The sequence below is a fragment of the Chiloscyllium punctatum genome, chromosome 18, assembly GCF_047496795.1.
Source record: "Chiloscyllium punctatum isolate Juve2018m chromosome 18, sChiPun1.3, whole genome shotgun sequence".
NCBI lineage: Eukaryota > Metazoa > Chordata > Chondrichthyes > Orectolobiformes > Hemiscylliidae > Chiloscyllium > Chiloscyllium punctatum.
This window is the reverse complement of record NC_092756.1, coordinates 95,712,963-95,728,228: the sequence shown is the minus strand read 5'-3', so window position 1 is coordinate 95,728,228 and position 15,266 is coordinate 95,712,963. Positions and strand designations below refer to the sequence as shown.

At 44.5% G+C, this 15,266-nt stretch overlaps 1 protein-coding gene across 1 annotated transcript; it reads right to left on the bottom strand.

The window, feature by feature from the left end:
* Positions 1 to 1,172: 1,172 nt before the first annotated feature.
* On the bottom strand, positions 1,173 to 13,855 carry LOC140489009 (ferritin, higher subunit-like). The gene is made up of 6 exons (XM_072588239.1): positions 13,754 to 13,855; positions 12,686 to 12,832; positions 11,948 to 12,073; positions 2,267 to 2,413; positions 1,576 to 1,701; positions 1,173 to 1,340 (listed from the first exon to the last, which is right to left on the bottom strand). The coding sequence occupies exons 1-6, from the start codon at positions 13,853 to 13,855 to the stop codon at positions 1,194 to 1,196; spliced, it is 795 nt and encodes a 264-aa protein (XP_072444340.1). The 3' UTR covers positions 1,173 to 1,193.
* Positions 13,856 to 15,266: the final 1,411 nt, after the last annotated feature.

Below are 15,266 nucleotides of genomic sequence, written 5' to 3'. Positions count from 1 at the left end.
TGAGCAGTCATAACCGAGTTATTTAGTGACCCCCTTATTCTATCATGGGCTGTGATTATGATGCACCTGCTCAATACTAGTCACCTGTTAGATTTCCCTAAGAAATCGGGAAATGTCACAGTGACTCCACACTCCATGCAGGGTATAGTTGAAGGAGAGCTGATTTCATGTAAGTTGAAAGGAAAAATAATTGGAACAAAATCCTGCAAATGCTACTCTGGTCCTAGAGCTGCCTTCAGCATTTGACACCCCTGCATTGCAAGAGCAGGAAAAAAGGGAATTGCTATATTTGTCCCATGGGGGTTTAAGGTAGGCACTGTTGCATTTCCTCACAGAGTATAGTTATTAGCCAACCAGACTAGAGACACTGATGCCAATCAAAAACCAGAATCTTCATTCTCCACCATAGAACATGGATAAGAGAGAAACCATTTCCCAGCTTCGGAAAACCACCATAAATAAACAAGTATAGCTTATCCAAGAACAGTCAAAAGGTAGTGTACCTCCAAGCAAGATATTCAATCTTTATATTCTTGTAAGAGGATTAATTTTAGATGATTTAACCAATCAGAATCTAAACATCAAACCAAATAGCTGGAAAACAGTAGGTATTGCAAGAAAAAAAAAATCAATATTTCAGGTCTAGCAACTGTTCTCAACTGATTTCACATCACACATACTGCCAAACCCAAGTTTTCCCAGCAGGTCTTCTTCCTGAGTTGCAGCAGCCAGTTATTTGCTTCAGTTTTAAAAAAGTTGAAAGAATTGCTCAGAGTATAGCAGTTGTGTCAAACATTTGGACTGGGATTAGATTTCAAACTATTGACTAGAGGCTGTTGCTGTAACCTTGTTCCAGTGAGCACAGGCAATTAGTGAGTATTCCTTACAAGCTAAAAAGCTTAAGCTGTTGTGGAATTTCCAATTATAAGAATTTCTCACTTAGTCCAAAAATCGCTCTACACAGAAATAAAACAGAACAAATTATTGGGACAATCATCGAAACAAGGTTGAGAGAAAAGGATTTAATAATCAGCTGTTAAACATCAAAACCCCAAGAACCCAATGAAACTAAGTAGTTACACACAGTACTCAGTTCCATGGTGAACACTATTTTAATTTTGTACAGAGCACAACCAAAGTCATCCACTCGAATGAAGTCACCATGTCCAACAAATGGAGTCCTTGAATCCCACTCAGCTCAGGGTGAGCCTGTCAAACAGGTACTCTCCCAGGCCATTCTCAGGGGCTCCCAGTCTCTTCAGGTTGGTGATGTGATCTCCCAGCTTCTTGATCATCTTCACTTGCTCATCCAAGTAGTGCCTCTCCAGGAAGTCACACAGCTGGAAGAGGAGACAAAGATTAGCCTCAAGGAACAAACCATGCACCTGAATGTGACATCCCATTACAGACATGACCATCACCACCACATTGTGGGGAGGGAGGGGGACAATCAGGGATGCCTTCTGGATTTCAGCCTGTAGGAGGCAGGTAGATTAGATTTGGAATTGTCCCCCCAGGGAGTAAACAGATTCCTTCCAAACTTTTGGAGAGAGAAAAAAAAAATGAGAAACTCACATGAGGGTCAGTGTGACCAGAGGAGAGTTTGTGCAGATCCAGCAGACTCTGGTTCACATCCTTCTCCATCTGCAGAGCTCTCTGCATTGCCTCCAGACCATTGCCCCACTCATCCTGCTCTGGCTTCTGGAACAAGGGAAGTCAGGAGAGAAAAAAAACAGCTCATCTCAGACAGATGGATCACAGGCTACATCAGATCATTCCATTATTCCAAAGAGTTACATTTTACTGACTCCTTGAGATGTCACTGTTCCCAGAGCTTAAAATTTAGAAGCATACCATACTGTGAAAGCACATTTTGAAGAGGTATAATCCAAATGTAATTCCTCGCTTTACTGTTCTATCCCTTTTGATCAGCCCATTAGAAACATCTTGGAGATGCTGCTACCTTCTACCCCTATGGATTCTCATTCTTACCACTGAAGAGGGGCGTTGGAATTGATAGCTGAGGTTATATAGTATATCATTCTGACAAGAGAATGATTCTCTCCATCCAGTATTCTGGATCATCCCAATTACCTATTGCTGTTTCACAAGTGCAAAATAGTCTCCAATTCAGTGCCTAGCTCACCAAGACAATCTCCAATTCATATAGCATTTATTCAGTCTTGAGGCTCAACAGATTTGACTGATACCAGTCAATTGGAATTCACACAAAACACTGGAATCTCCAAAGTTTACAGAAGCTAACCTTGACATCCTGCAGGAGGACTCGGCCTCCACGTTTATTCTGGAATACCATCAGTTTCTCAGCGTGTTCCCGTTCCTCATGGGACTGCTCCTTGAAGAACTCAGCAAAGTGACGCAGGGCAACATCATCCCGGTCAAAGTAAGAGGACTGCAAGTGGAGATAAAGTGGGAAGAAAGCATTACTTTCATCCTTGGCACAAAATCAGAAAGTGACCCATCCACCATTTCAATTCCCTTCCAATTAATTGAAGTGAGTGACAAAAGCAGAATGTCATCTGTCAATTGTGATCTGAATAGCAGACATTTTGACCTCCCAGAAATGAGAATCTGAAAAAAAAACACCAACTGCAACCCCTGGCCTGTATCTTAGGGAGGCAGTGTGCTAGTGTGGCAGAGTATCGAGAAGGTCCTTATTGGAGACAACCATTAGGTATCTCTGCACTGCAGGTTAGGAACATTCCTGCTCACTACTGGATGCTAGAGATCATTGACCAACTAACACAGGACGTGAACATGACTAACAGGCAGAAATCTCACTCAGTTCCCCGATTACCAACCTCACCCACCTGAATAACCACACTGTCCTATGATCTACTCTGCACAGAATCTGGACTGTGCTATTTTTAGATCATTCACATTTCAGGTGAAAAAAAGAGACCCATTTAATCACCTTTCCTGACAATAACCAAACTCACTTCATCTTCAACAAAAGACAACAGCTTCATTTGGGCAGCTTTTAAATTCAATACATTTGGTTTAGAGAAAGTTTTTTGAAAAAGAGATTAGTTATGGAGTCAGATGTACAGCACGTAAACAAACTTCGGTCCAACCTCATTACCCCATCCAGATATCCCAACCCAATCTAGTCCCACCTGCCTGTATGCCTCCAAACCCTTCCTATTCATACACCTATCCAGATGGCTGTTAAATGTTGCCATTGTACTAGCCTCCACCACTTCCTCTGGCAACTCATTCCATACACATACTACCCAGAGTGGAAAAATTGCCCCTTGGGTCTCATGTCATTCCCCTCTCACCCTAAACCTATGCCTTCTAGTTCTGGGCTTCCATACCACAGTGAAATGACTTTGTCAATCCTATCCATTCCCCACATGATTCTATTAACTTGAGGTCACCCCTCAGCCTCCAACACTCCAGGGAAAAACAGTCCCAGCCTGTTCAGCCTCTTCCAATAGCTCAAATCCTCCATCCCAGGCAACATCCTTGTAAATCTTTTCTGAACCCTTTCAAACATTTCACAACATCTTTCCAATAGGAGGGAGACCAGCATTGAACACAAAATTCAAACAGTAGCCAAACCAATATCCTGAACAGACTATAAACTAAAAAGAGAATTAAGACAACACCAGCCTCTGCAGTCAGGTCACGGTGAGTTTGTGTCCTTTTGAAAGAAATAGATTTGGATGATGAAAGGTTTTCAAGTATTCTTTTAAAATAAAGTTTGTTGTGACCAATTACAATAGGGGCTCAAGGAAGAAGGGTCATTTGAGTGGGAGCAGCGGCCGAGTAAAAGTGAACCCAGGAGACTACAGCTAAGGTAAGATAGTTTGTTTTAAAATTACTTACCTGAAGCGGGCAGCGGTGTTTTTTTTTCTCTCTCTCTTCACGGAAAGAGCGGGAGCAGCAGAGGAAGTGACAGCAAGCAGAGGGGCAGCCGGGAAGGAGAACAGTGAGTATAAATACTCACCCTTTAACACCAACGGTCATTTGAGTGGGAGCAGCGGCCGAGTAAAAGCGAACCCGGGAGACCTTTCACCGCAGAGAGCGGCGCGAGCTGGGCGGAAGTGAGGTTGGAGCGCAGAGCTGGGCGGGAAGGTAAGTGATTAGTATTTGAGTGGGTGCGACCACCGATACTCCTGCCGACTTCGTCTGCAGGAAATGCAGTCAGATCCTGCTCCTCACCGAACGAGTTAGGGAAGTGGAACTGGAGCTGGATGAACTGAGGATTATTCGAGAGGCTGAGAGAGTGATCGATAGAAGCTACAGGGACATAGTTACGCCAGAGAACAGAGGTAGCTGGGTAACAGTTAGAGGTGGGAAGGGGAAGAAGCAGGCAGTGCAGGGATCCCCTGTGGTCGTTCCCCTCAACAATAAGTATACAGCTTTGGAAACTGTTGGGGGGGACAGCCTTGCAGGTGTAAGCTGCAGTGAAGGGGTCTGTGGCGTGAGGTCTGGCTCTGAGACTCAAAAAGGAAAGGGGGAGAGGAGGAGAGCGCTAGTTATAGGAGAATCTCTAGTTAGAAGGACTGACAGGCGGTTCTGTGGACATGGGTGAGACTCTCGGATGGTTTGTTGCCTCCCGGGTGCCAGGGTCCGAGACGTCTCGGACCGTGTCTTCAGAATCCTTAAGGGGGAGGGTGTGTAGCCAGAAGTCGTGGTACACATTGGCACCAACGACATAGGTAGGAAGAGGGGTGGGGAGGTCATTCAGGAGCTCAGGGAGTTAGGCTGGAAGCTAAAAGCTAGGACAGACAGAGTTGTCATCTCTGGGTTGTTGCCAGTGCTACGTGACAGTGAGGCAAAGAATAGGGAGAGAGTGCAGTTGAACACGTGGCTGCAAGGATGGTGTAGGAGGGAGGGCTTCAGGTATTTGGACAATTGGACTGCATTCTGGGGAAGGTAGGACCTGTACAAACAGGACGGGTTGCACCTGAACCAGAAGGGCACCAATATCCTGGGGGGTAGGTTTGCTAGCACTCTTCAGGGGGGTTTAAACTAATTTGGCAGGGGGATGGGATCCAGACTTGTAGTCCAGCAAGTAGGTTAGTTGTTTTTCAGGATGTCCAAGAATGTCGTGAGGCTGTGGAGAAGGTAGCACTGACAGGGAATACTTGCGGACACAGAGATGGGCTCAAATGCGTATACTTCAACGCAAGGAGTATCAGAAATAAGGTGGGTGAACTTAAGGCGTGGATCGGTACCTGGGACTACGATGTTGTGGCCATCACGGAAACATGGATAGATGAGGGACAGGAATGGCTGTTGGAGGTTCCTGGTTACAGATGTTTCAGTAAGATTAGGGAGGGTGGTAAAAAAGGAGGGGGGGGTGGCATTGCTAATTAGAAATGGTATAACGGCTGCAGAAAGACAGATCGAGGGGGACCTGCCTCTGGAGGTAGTATGGGCTGAAGTCAGAAATAGGAAAGGTGCAGTCACCTTGTTGGGTGTTTACTATAGGCCCCCCAATAGCAGCAGAGATGTGGAGAAACAGATTGGGAAACTGATTTTGGAAAGGTGCCGAAGCCACAGGGTCGTAGTCATGGGCGATTTCAACTTCCCAAATATTGATTGGAAGCTCTTTAGATCAAGTAGATTGGATGGGGCGGTGTTTGTGCAGTGTGTCCGGGAAGCTTTTCTAACGCAGTATGTAGATTGTCCAACCAGAGGGGAGGCCATATTGGATTTGGTACTCGGTAATGAACCAGGACAAGTGATGGGCTTGTTAGTGGGTGAACATTTTGGTGATGGTGACCACAATTCTGTGACTTTCACCTTGGTTATGGAGAGAGATAGGTGCGCACAACAAGGTAGATTTTACAATTGGGGGAAGGGAAATTACGATGCTGTAAGACAGGATTTGAGGAGCATACGTTGGGAGCATAGGCTGTCAGGGAAGGATGTGGTGGAAATGTGGAACTTTTTCAAAGAGCAGATACGACGTGTCCTTGATATGTATGTACCTATCAGGCAGGGAAGAGATGGTCATGTGAGGGAGCTTTGGTTGACGAGGGAGGTTGAATGTCTAGTAAAGAGGAAGAAGGGGGCTTACATAAGGTTGAGGAAACAGGGTTCAGACAGAGCAGTGGAAGGATACAGGATAGCCAGAAGGGACCTGAAGAAAGGGATTAGGAGAGCTAAGAGAGGGCATGAAAAATCCTTGGCAGATAGGATCAAGGATAACCCCAAGGCATTTTATGCGTATGTGAGAAACCTGGGAATGACGAGAACGAGGGTAGGTCCGATCAAGGACAGTAGTGGGAGATTGTGTATTGATTCGGAAGAGATAGGAGAAGTCTTGAACAAGTACTTCTCTTCAGTATTTACGAACGAGAGGGACCGTATTGTTGAAGAGGAGAGTGTGAAACGGACTGGTAAGCTAGAAGAGATACTTGTTAGGAAGGAAGATGTGTTGGACATTTTGAACAACTTGAGGATAGACAAGTCCCCCAGGCCTGACGGGATATATCCTAGGATTATGTGGGAAGCAAGAGAGGAAATTGCAGTACCGTTGGCAATGATCTTCTCGTCTTCACTGTCAACAGGGGTGGTCCCAGGGGACTGGAGAGTAGCGAATGTTGTGCCCCTGTTCAAAAAAGGGAATCGGGATAACCCCGGGAATTTCAGGCCAGTTAGTCTTACTTCTGTGGTAGGCAAAGTAATGGAAAGGGTACTGAGAGATAGGATTCATGAGTATCTGGAAAGACACTGCTTGATTAGGGACAGCCAGCACGGATTTGTGAGGGATAAGTCTTGCCTTACAAGTCTTATTGAATTCTTCGAGGAGGTGACCAAGCATGTGGATGAGGGTAGAGCAGTGGATGTAGTGTACATGGATTTTAGTAAGGTATTTGATAAGGTTCCCCATGGTAGGCTTATGCGGAAAGTCAGGAGGCATGGGATAGAGGGAAATTTGGCCAATTGGATAGAAAACTGGCTAACCGGTCGAAGTCAGAGAGTGGTGGTAGATGGTAAATATTCTGCCTGGAGCCCAGTTAAAAGTGGAGTTCCGCAGGGATCAGTTCTGGGTCCTCTGCTGTTTGTAATTTTTATTAATGACTTGGATGAGGGAGTCGAAGGGTGGGTCAGTAAACTTGCAGATGATACGAAGATAGGTGGAGTTGTGGACAGTGAGGAGGGCATTTGTCGTTTGCAAAGGGACTTAGATATGATGCAGAGCTGGGTTGAGGAGTGGCAGATGGAGTTCAACCCTGCCAAGTGTGAGGTTGTCCATTTTGGAAGAACAAATAAGAATGCGGAATACAGGGTTAATGGTAGGGTTCTTACTCAGGTGGAGGAACAGAGGGATCTTGGGGTCTATGTTCATAGATTTTTGAAAGTTGCCACTCAGGTGGATAGAGTTTGTAAGAAGGCCTATGGAGTATTATCGTTCATTAGCAGAGGGATTGAATTCAAGAGTCGTGAAGTGATGTTGCAGCTGTACAGGACCTTGGTTAGGCCACATTTGGAGTACTGTGTGCAGTTCTGGTCGCCTCACTTTAGGAAAGATGTGGAAGCTTTGGAGAGGGTGCCGAGAAGATTTACCAGGATGTTGCCTGGAATGGAGAATAGGTCGTACGAGGATAGGTTGAGAGTTCTCGGCCTTTTCTCGTTGGAACGGCGAAGGATGAGGGGTGACTTGATAGAGGTTTATAAGATGATCAGAGGAATAGATAGAGTAGACAGTCTGAAACTTTTTCCCCGGGTACAACAGAGTGTTACAAGGGGACATAAATTTAAGGTGAAGGGTGGAAGGTATAGGGGAAATGTCAGGGGTGGGTTCTTTACCCAGAGAGTGGTGGGGGCATGGAACGTGCTGCCCGAGGGAGTGGTAGAGTCAGAATCATTGGCGACCTTTAAGCGGCATTTGGATAGGTACATGGATGGGTGCCTAATCTAGGATAGAAGTTCGGCACAACATCGTGGGCCGAAGGGCCTGTTCTGCGCTGTATTGTTCTATGTTCTATCTTCTATCTTCTAAGGGGAGTCAGTTTCTCTGCTTGTTCTGTTGGAAATGGGTGAGAAAGATGTGCAGTTTTCAATGGCGGGGAGTTCAGAGTTGGTGGTGGTGGGTGTGAGGTGACAGTGCAGTGACACGGGATAAGCTGTTTAGACCTGAGATGAGGAGAAATGTCTTCACCCAGAGAGTGGGGAGGCTGTGGAATTCTCTGCCACAGAAAACATTGAGACGAAAAGATTGAATGTTTCCAAGAAGGAGTTAGGTACAGCTCTTAGGGTGAAAGGGATCAAAATGTTGGATGGAGAATGGGAAGATGATCTGCATCTGAACAGTGTTTCCCTGCCTCTATCTCCTGACTGACCTTTCTGTGGATTGTCACCTCGCTGTGATGGAGAGCCTCGTGTGTCCCGTTGAGTCTGAGAGCGATACGTCAAGAGTTTCCACCTCCTGGCAGGGCCACCCAGGATGGTAAGGTCAGAGGGGAGGATCAGATAAAGTGCAATGCAAATCAAATCCTCAACGGCCATGCATCCAGGCAGAAGATATTTGTCTGCTAACCACGGGGGTGGGTAAAGGCTACAGCAGGAGGGAGATCACAAATTAACATTTCCTTGCCACTTGAGCTGGCTCTACCTTCTGTGAAGCACCGTGTCAGTGTTGTGAGCTGTAATTTTGTGTGCTTGTGCATGTGTGTGTGGATTCACTATCCTTCGTGTGAAGAAGCCATTCCGAACATTATCCTGGACAGTTTAGTTCTAATGTGAAGATTCTAATCCCATTCCACATCCTCAGTTCTATTTGACCCATTGTGAAGAAACAGTTCCCCTCTGTCTACTCTGTCAAATCCATTTATCACCATAAACATTTCAATTATGCTCATCCCTTAACTTTCTACCCTGAGGAATGTGGGCAAACTGTTGATGTCATTTAACCAGCTCTTTATCTCTGAGTTCATTCAGAAATTCAGGGCTGCACCATTAATACCAGAACTGAGCACTCCAGATGTGTTTGAACCAGAATTTGACACTTTCACAAAGAACCTCCATCCATAGGGATTTGAACCTCTTTCAGATCAGGACTAATATTTAATTAGTTCCTTTGTTTTGTGTTTTTATGTCAGTTCACTACATTTCTATCCGATTGTCTGAATAATTTCATTTTGATCATAAGTTTTGATAACAAGCAGAAGATGTCACCTTTTATAAAACACTGTGAATTGTCTTTCTTGGTCAGAAGTGGATCACTTTACACTTCCCCTCAGTGTCCTGTATCTGACAGTCTCGTCCACTCCATTAAACTTTGAACATTCTGCTCTCATGGTCATGTGTCACCTGATGTAGAGTCATCATTTTATTGATGGCCCTGCATTGATACCATTTACGAATCTCATGAACCGTTCTGGCTCCCAGTGCCTCTCCTTGGGGAAAGTAATCAGATCTTGCTATTTTTAATTCACTCCCTGGCTGAGGGTGCTGTTGGCTAGGCCAGTATTTATTGCCCATCCTTAATTACCCTTGTCAAGGTGGTGGTGATTTATCTTCTTGAATTGCTGCTGTTGTCCATTTGGTAGAGGTAGACCCACAATCGTGTTAGGTAGGGAATCCAGGATTTTGACTCAGTAACAGAGGAAGAACAGCAATATATTTTCCGAGTCAAAATGGTGAGTGGTTCAGAGACAAACATGCAAGGATGGAGTTGCTATGTATCTTTGCCCTCTTCCTTCTAGATGGGAGTGGTCATGGGTTTTGTACATGTTGGCAAATTCCTACAGCATTTGGTAGATGGTACACCTTGCAGTAGTTAAGTGTCAGTGGGTGGAAGGAATGAATGTTGGTGGCTATTGTGCCAATGAAGTGAGTTGCTTTGAAGTGGAGGGTGTCAAGATCGTGGAGTGGTGTTTGTACACTCCCCATTATAAAGACTGACAGTCCCTCTCCCAAGCCAATTCCCCAGCAATGATCACGAAATTCCCTGTCAATGAAATCATTAAAGGTGGCTGCTTTAAATTAAAAGATTCAAGCCCAAAATCAAAATGCACAGGGAACCACCACCACCTGAGAACTGATGAACATAACCAAATCCATAGATAGCCTTATCACTTGGAGCATCATTTCTAATATCAACATTCAGAGCCTGCTCAAGCCTGCAAAATGGACTCTCAGTTTTCACACTGGGGGAATTGGAAAAGAACATTTGACCGAGCGGTGTGTGCAAATTTAAAGCACATTATGCATTTTCAATCCCAATAGTATTGACATGTAAAGCATCAGAGCTTACATTTGTAGCGGACATTTATAGAATACCAATGGAAATGGGAAATACTGTCTCCCCAGTCCCCAAAGACACCCACCTGCCCCATATATCTCAGTTCAATCTGAGAAAAATGAACAGTGTAGCCTTATGATGATTGAGCAGTCATAACCGAGTTATTTAGTGACCCCCTTATTCTATCATGGGCTGTGATTATGATACACCCGATCAGTACTAGTCACCTGTTAGACTTCCCTAGAAATAGGTCAATGTCACAGTGACTCCACACTCCATGCAGAGTACAATCGAAGGAGAGCTGATTTCATGTAAATTAAAGGAAAAATAATTGGAACAAAAGCCTGCAAATACTACTCTGGTCCTCGAGCTGCCTTCAGTATTTGACACCCCTGCATTGCAAGAGCCGTAAAAATGGAATTGCTATATTTGTCCCACATGGGACAATGTTGGCACTGCTGCATTTCCTCACGTAGAGGATAGTTATTAACCAAGTAGACTAGAGACACTGATGCCAATCAAAAGCAGAATCTTCATTCTCCACAATAGAACGTGGATAAAAGAGAAATCATTTCCCAGCTTGGGAAAGCCACCATATAAATCATCAAGTATAGCTTATCCAAGAACAGTCAAAGGTAGTGTACCTCCAAGCAAGATATTCAACCTTTATATTCTTGTGAAAAAGGAGTAATTTTAGATGATTGGTTAAATCAGAATCTAAAAATTAAACCAAATAGCTGGAATACAGAAGAAAAAAAAAATCAATATTTCAGGTCGAGCAACTGTTCTCAACTGATTTCACTCCATCCATACTGCCAAACCCAAGTATTCCCAGCAGGTCTTCTTCCTGAGTTGTGGCAGCCAGTTTTTTGCTTCAGTCTTAAAAAAGTTGAAAGAATAGCTCAGAGTATAGCAGTTGTATCAAACATTTAGACTGGGATTAGATTTCGAACTGTTGACTAGAGGCTGTTGCTGTAACCTTGTTCCAGTGAACACAGGCAGATAGTGAGTATTCCTTCCAAGTCAAAAAGCTGAAGCTGTTGTGGAATTTCCAATTATGAGAATTTCTCACTTAGTCCAAAAATCCCTCTACACAGAAATAAAACAGAACAAATTATTGGGACAATCATCGAAACAAGGTTGAGAGAAAAGGATTTAATAATCAGCTGTTAAACATCAAAACCCCAAGAACCCAATGAAACGAAGTAGTTACACACAGTACTCCGTTCCATGGTGAATACTATTTTAATTTTGTACAGAGCACAACCAAAGTCATCCACTGGAATGAAGTCACCATGTCCAACAGATGGAGTCCTTGAATCCCACTCAGCTCAGGGTGAGCCTGTCAAACAGGTACTCTCCCAGGCCATTCTCAGGGGCTCCCAGTCTCTTCAGGTTGGTGATGTGATCTCCCAGCTTCTTGATCATCTTCACTTGCTCATCCAAGTAGTGCCTCTCCAGGAAGTCACACAGCTGGAAGAGGAGACAAAGATTAGCCTCAAGGAACAAACCATGCACCTGAATGTGACATCCCATTACAGACATGACCATCACCACCACATTGTGGGGAGGGAGGGGGACAATCAGGGATGCCTTCTGAAAAGGCTTCAGTATTTCAGCCGCAGGAGGCAGGTTGATTCGAATTGGAATTGTCCCCCCCCAGGGAGTAAACAAACAGATTTCCTTCCAAACTTTTGGAGAGAAAAATATGAAACTCACATGAGGGTCCATGTGGCCAGAGGAGAGTTTGTGCAGATCCAGCAGACTCTGATTCACATCCTTCTCCATCTGCAGAGCTCTCTGCATTGCCTCCAGACCATTGCCCCACTCATCCTGCTCTGGCTTCTGGAACAAGGGAAGTCAGGAGAGAAAAAACAGCTCATCTCAGACAGATGGATCACAGGCTACATCTGATCAGTTCAGTATTCCACCAAACATTGCAAGAGTTGGATTCCAGGCCAATTGTTTTACTGACCCCTTTAGCTTTCACTGTTCCTTGAGCTGAATACATTTTAGAAGATCCTACTGTAAAACTGTGAAGATACTATAATCCAAATGTATCTAAAAATATGCACCAATGGTGGTAATTCCTTGCTGTACTGTTCTATCCCTTTCGATCCTTTTGACCAGCCCATTAGAAACATCTTGGAGATGCAGCTACCTTCCACCCCGATGGATTCTCCCATTTTTAACTAAGATTACTAGGTGTGTTGGAATTGACATCTGAGGTTATATGGTGGATCATTCTTACATGGGAATGTTGCTCTCCTTCCAGTATTCTGGATCATCCCAATTGTCTATTGCTGTTTCACAAGTGTTAACTAGTTGTTTTTTTTAATTCAATGCATGGTATTTGTGAACAATTTATTCAAATCTGGAGACAATAAAAAGTTTGCATGATACCAGTCAATTCGAGTTCACACAAAATAAACCTTCAAAAGGTTTACAGTAGCCAACCTTGACATCCTGCAGGAGTACTCGGCCTCCACGTTTATTCTGGAATGCCATCAGTTTCTCAGCGTGTTCCCGTTCCTCATGGGACTGCTCCTTGAAGAACTCAGCAAAGTGACGCAGGGCAACATCATCCCGGTCAAAGTAAGAGGACTGCAAGTGGAGATAAAGTGGGAAGCAAATCTCAATCTCATCCACGGTTCAATCAGAAAGTGACCCATCCCACCATTTCAATTCACTTCCAATTAATTGAAGTTAGTGACAAAAGCAGAAAGTCATCTCCTGTGACTTTTGGCCCAAATAACAGACATTTGGATCTCCCTGAACTGAAGATCAAAAAACCCAACTGCAACCCCTGGCCTGTATCTTAAGGAGGCAGTGTGCTAATGTGGCACAGTACTGTGAAGGTCCCAGTTGAGGACAGCCATTAGACATCCCTGCACTGCAGTTTGGAAACATTCATGCTCAATGCTGGAAGCTGGTGAGGTCATTCACCAACTGAAACTCAGGACGTGAACATATTGATTAACATGTGAAGTCTCAGTCAGCTCTCTCATTACCAAGCTCACCCATCTGAATAAGTATCCACTCTACACAGAATTTTGACTGTGCTATTTTGTAAATCAATCATTCACATTTCAATGTGTGAAAGTGTGCCATTTAACCACCTTTCCTCATTCAAAGTTAGAAACTTACTTCAACAGAAATAGCTTTATTAGGACAACTTTTAAAATTAATACATTTGGTTTAGAGAAAGTTTTTCAATAAAGTTGAGTCATAACCAGCTAAAGAGAATTAAGTCATCACTAGCCTCTGCAGTCAGGAGGGTAATTGCCAGTGGTTACACTGTGCAGAGTTACAATAAACTGGGGACCCTCACCCAAAGGAGGGTTATAATTTAAGGGCCATCCTCAACAGGGTTTCAGGGTCAAGTGGGTCCAGGGAAGGGGACAAGGACAACAGTCTCAACATACAATTTGCTCAGACATATGACCAAGGAAATTTCTAGGTACTCCATATAGCTACATCACAGTCTTAACTTTAAAACAGAACCTTCAAGACCACAACCCTCACCATGGAGAGGTAAACATAGGAGGAATAGAGCTCCAGGTTGATCTGCTTGTTAACAGCATCCTCACAGTCCTTGTGGTAGTTCTGACACACTTGGGTGGCCATCTTCACTATTCCTGCTCAGTATCACTGAGATAACTACAGACCTGAATCTCACTCCCATAAGCTCTTGTATTTATCCCCCAGGGAACATCCAGGGAGCAGTATCACCAATGATGATTGACAATTCCTGACACCCAATCAGGAATTCCCCATGAACATAGGCCCCAATGAGAGAGTGGGGATGTGTTAACCAGAGCTGATCGGAGGTGTAGATTAGAATCAGGTTCTGGATTATTATTCTGTGATTGGAACAGTAGGAGGTCACTCAGCAGAATCTCAATCAGGTCACTGTGAGATTGTGTCCTTTTGAAAGAAATAAGTTTGGATTAGGAAAGGTTTTCAAGTTTTCTTTTAAAATAAGTTGTGACCAACTGAAAGAGGGGCTAAATGAAGAAGGGGAGTCAGTTTCCATGCCTTTTGTGTTGGAAATGGGAGATTGGTGCTAGGACAAGGCAATTGTAGCAGGAGCAGATGGGGCAGAGACTATGTTCTCAATGGTGGGGAGTCCAGAATCCGGGGGGTGGGCACAGTCTCGTGACACTGGGTAAACTGTTTAGGACTAAGATGATGAGAAATGTCTTGACCCAGAGAGTGGGGAGGCTGTGGGATTCTTTGCCACAGAAAACATTGAGACTAAAACATTGAATGTTTTCAAGATGGAATTCGGTCCAGCTCTTAGGGCTAAAGGGATCAAAGTTTATGGGGATGGAGTGGGAGATGGTACTGAGTTAGATGATCAGCTTCAATCACATGGAATGGTGGAGCAGGCCTGGAGGGCTGAATGGCCGACTCCCATTCCTTTTTTTTCTCTCATTCTATGTTTCAATAACCTGTTTAGTAAGAGTCTGACAACATCTCTGGACAGGTTCATAAGGAAACAACCAGAGCTGTTGCAGGTCCAATGGACCAAATGGCCTCCTCCTGTGCCATAACAATTCTGTGATTCTGTGGATGATCTGTATCTGAACAGCGTTTCCCTGCCTCTGTCTCCTGACTGACCTTTCTGTGGATTGTCACCTCGCTGTGATGGAGAGCCTCGAGTGTCCTGTTGAGTCTGAGAGCGATACCTCAAGAGGTTTCCACCTCCTGGAAGGACCACCCAGGATGGTAAGGTCAGAGGGGAGGATCCCGATAAAGTGCAATGCAAAACAAGTCCTCAACGGCCATCCATCCAGGCAGAAGGTATTTGTCTGCTATCCGCAGGGGTGGGTAAAGGCTGCAGCAGGAGGAAAATCCCCAGTCAACATTTCCTTGCCACTTGAGCTGTACCTACCTTCTGTCAAGGACCGTGTCTGTGCTGTGAACAGTATTTTTGTGTGTTTGTGCCTGTGTATGCGCACATCCACTATCCTTCCTGTGAAGCATCCAATCCTAACGTTATCCCGGACAGTTCAGATCTAATTTGAAGACTATA

Excerpts from the sequence above, each read along its gene's own strand:
- LOC140489009 (XM_072588239.1), bottom strand. The coding sequence starts at position 13,855 with ATGGCCACCCAAGTGTGTCAGAACTACCACAAGGACTGTGAGGATGCT. Across the intron at positions 12,833-13,753 it reads CCTATGTTTACCTCTCCATG|TCCTCTTACTTTGACCGGGA; the intron begins GTGAGGGTTGTG and ends CTCCACTTGCAG. Across the intron at positions 1,702-2,266 it reads TCCTCCTGCAGGATGTCAAG|AAGCCAGAGCAGGATGAGTG; the intron begins GTTAGCTTCTGT and ends CCCTTGTTCCAG.